The 3,000-nt window shown below is 39.5% G+C and overlaps 1 protein-coding gene across 1 annotated transcript; it reads right to left on the bottom strand.

Annotated features, from left to right (window-relative positions):
• Positions 717 to 1,823, bottom strand: LOC104768176. The gene has a single exon (XM_010492102.1). It carries the CDS (start codon positions 1,821 to 1,823, stop codon positions 717 to 719), a length of 1,107 nt encoding a protein of 368 aa, XP_010490404.1.

The following is a 3,000-nucleotide window of genomic DNA, read 5'->3' as shown; positions in this document are numbered from 1 at the left end:
TAAAGATATCTGCTGAACGTATCGCTCTTGTGTTTGATTGGATAAATCCAGACAAACTGAGAAAAATGGTCAAGAAACAAGAGATAATATTTGATTCCACTTAAACTGAGAATAGGAGAGGTCCAAATATCTGAATGAACAATATCAAATGGTTGCGAGAAAATTGTTTGAGAAGGCATAAAAGGAAGTCTTGTGTGTTTGCCAAGTTGACATGCATGACACACATTATTTTGCTGATTAAATAAAATAGAAGAAGAAGAAGAAGCTAAAAGACGATGGTTCGCGCTACTGAGGTGACCAAGACGTTGATGCCACACATCACTAGTCGGTGCATACACCGTGAGAGCATGTGGGGAAGCAAGCGACTGGGGAAGAGACACCGAGTAGAGCGGACCTGGGCTATTGCATCGGAGAAGCTTGGTCCGAGTTTGAAGGTCCTTAATAGAAAAACCAAAAGGATCAAATTCAAGAGAGCAATTGTTGTCAATAGCAAAGCGACGAACATAGATCAAATTTTTAACCATGGAAGGACAAACAAGAATATTTTTGAGCTGAAAAGGATGAGAGGAAGAAATGAGAGTACCATGACCAACATTAGTTACAGACGCAAGTGATCCATTACCGACTGTAATCATTGGAAGTGTGCTCAAATTATGAGTAGAACTTAGATTACCTTGATTGTTGGTGACATGAGTGGTCGCACCGGTGTCCATGACCTAGCCGCCAATGTTGGGGTCCTGCAACGTCATAGTGTTGAAAGCATGTGCAAGGGCAGACGGCACATATGCAGATTGATCAGTAACTTGAGCTGGTGGGGCTTGGACAAGATGAGCAGCAGCTTGGGGAGGTTGAGGATGTGAACCAAGAATGCCCGATGCAGCGTGTGAGGGATGTGCCGGGAAGTGTTGTGGAGGCCGAACAGAGTGCTGGAAAAGATTAGCGACATAGTACAGAGGTGGTGTCGGCCCGTAAGAATAAGGATATGGAGCTTGAGGAGCGCCATAATTCCAATTGTTCGAGGATGGAGGCCAATAAGTGTTGTGAGAACGACCACGGCCACCACGGTTGTTGCGTCCCCCACGACCGCGGCCACGACCACCACCCCTATAGAGAGATCCCGATTGTTGTTGATGACGAAGATGATGGTCCGATGACGTGAAGAGCACGTCAGGTGAGGATGGATGATGAGACGTGGTAGGGGTGACACGGGTATGCTTGGAGAGACGTTCCTCTTCCATGATGAGCATCGAACGAGCAACCGAGAATGTTGGAAAAGGCTCACGATGTTTGATCACATTGATGATGCTGTCGAACTTATCCGTCAAGCCGTTGAGAAGATGGAGCACAAGTCCACAATCTGTCACCGGGGAGTCGATATTCGCAAGAAGATCAGAGAGGTTCTTCAATTTCTTGCAATATTCATGAACACTCCAGTCTCCAATCGTGATTGTGCCCAGCTTGTTTTCCAACTGGAGAGCTCGAGCTTCTTTGTTGTCACGAAAGAGAGCCTCGATGGTAAGCCACAAGTCACGAGCAGAGCACTTAGCTTTGAGAACCGTGTCAAGAATCGATTCCGAGATGGTACCGTAGATCCACATCTTCACCAGCCCATCACGTTCTTTCCATGTAGTGTCGGTGGTAGACGACGGACGAGAGGAACCGTCGAGATGGCCGAGGACACCGTAACACAGGCAGTGAGTCTCGAAGAGCTCACACCACTTGTCATAATTCAGTTTCTCCATGTCAAGCACAATAGGGACGTATGCCCAGATTTGAGAGATGCCAAAAGGCTTATCATTAGAAGAAACAGCTGGAGCAGTCATGGAGAAAGGACAAAAACAGAACAAGAAACGAAGAGGAAGAAGAAAAAGAAAAAAATAAAGAAAAAAGTGAAATTTGATCAGTTGTGCGGCTAGGATTTAAGATGAATCTAATGCTCTGATACCATATAAGATAATAGGATAATCTCTGTGAGGATTCTCATCACATATATGACCACTATATATATTGTGTACAACTAGAGTTATGTATCGAAAATATTTTATACAATGCAATATTAAGAATGTTGCCATATATCTATTCTATCAATATGTATATCCATCCTTTTTATTTGTCAACAAAGTTTAATTAATCAAAACAGTTTGCATTTGTACAACACCTATATATGTAACATCGTATGGAAGAAATCGATCTTACAGCAGCATTCAAATATACACTTAGATAAGTAAATCTGCTTTGTAAGAATTTTTTTTGTGTAAAGACAAAAAAGAATTAGGTTTTTTTTTTCCTAACATCATTTGGACTATATACGTACTGAATTCGAAAGATATTTTTTTAAGCATCTTCAACATGATCCTTGCTCCATATCTAACCTTTTAACTGATCTGATTTTAGTTGCATATGAATAAGTTTCTTAGGTATTTCTCTACAAATTGTGACAAAGATCAAACTGTCGGAAAGTTTTCACCGAAATCGATATTGCAAATCATGTGGATAGGTGAGTGGTTTTGTTAACATACTAAATTGAGTAGAATAAAAATAGTTAAAAATAAAAATGGAAATATCAAGATTTAAAAATTATTGTATGATAATCCATTACCCACACTGGCAAGGCTATTTTAAAAATTCGAAATTATATCCAACGTATCTATATGATATATATATAAAAAAATTCCACCTGCTGAATAGAAATGTTCAGTCCCAAAAAAATACTCAGATGCTATACGGAACATGAATAAAAAAATGGATCCAATTTTAAAGATTACGAAAATGACAATGATATCAACTCTTTAGACGTGTCGCTTTGGCACATTAAAAAGTGTTATATTTTCTTTTTAGGCTTTGCTGAGTAATGAAACGGTTGTTGCCAACCTTATGTCTTTAGGTGAGATTCTAGGTCGCTATATATAAAAGACTTATTCCATTTTTATTTTTTAATATTTATCTAAATTAATTTCTTTGAAATCTTCATTTTCCCGATTTGCTTATTTTTAGCATATT

The sequence above is a fragment of the Camelina sativa genome, chromosome 19, assembly GCF_000633955.1.
Source record: "Camelina sativa cultivar DH55 chromosome 19, Cs, whole genome shotgun sequence".
Classification (NCBI taxonomy): domain Eukaryota; kingdom Viridiplantae; phylum Streptophyta; class Magnoliopsida; order Brassicales; family Brassicaceae; genus Camelina; species Camelina sativa.
This window is presented reverse-complemented; position numbering and strand designations above follow the sequence as displayed.

Bases quoted from the DNA above. Each gene is read 5' to 3' on its own strand.
- LOC104768176 (XM_010492102.1), bottom strand. From the start codon at position 1,823: ATGACTGCTCCAGCTGTTTCTTCTAATGATAAGCCTTTTGGCATCTCT.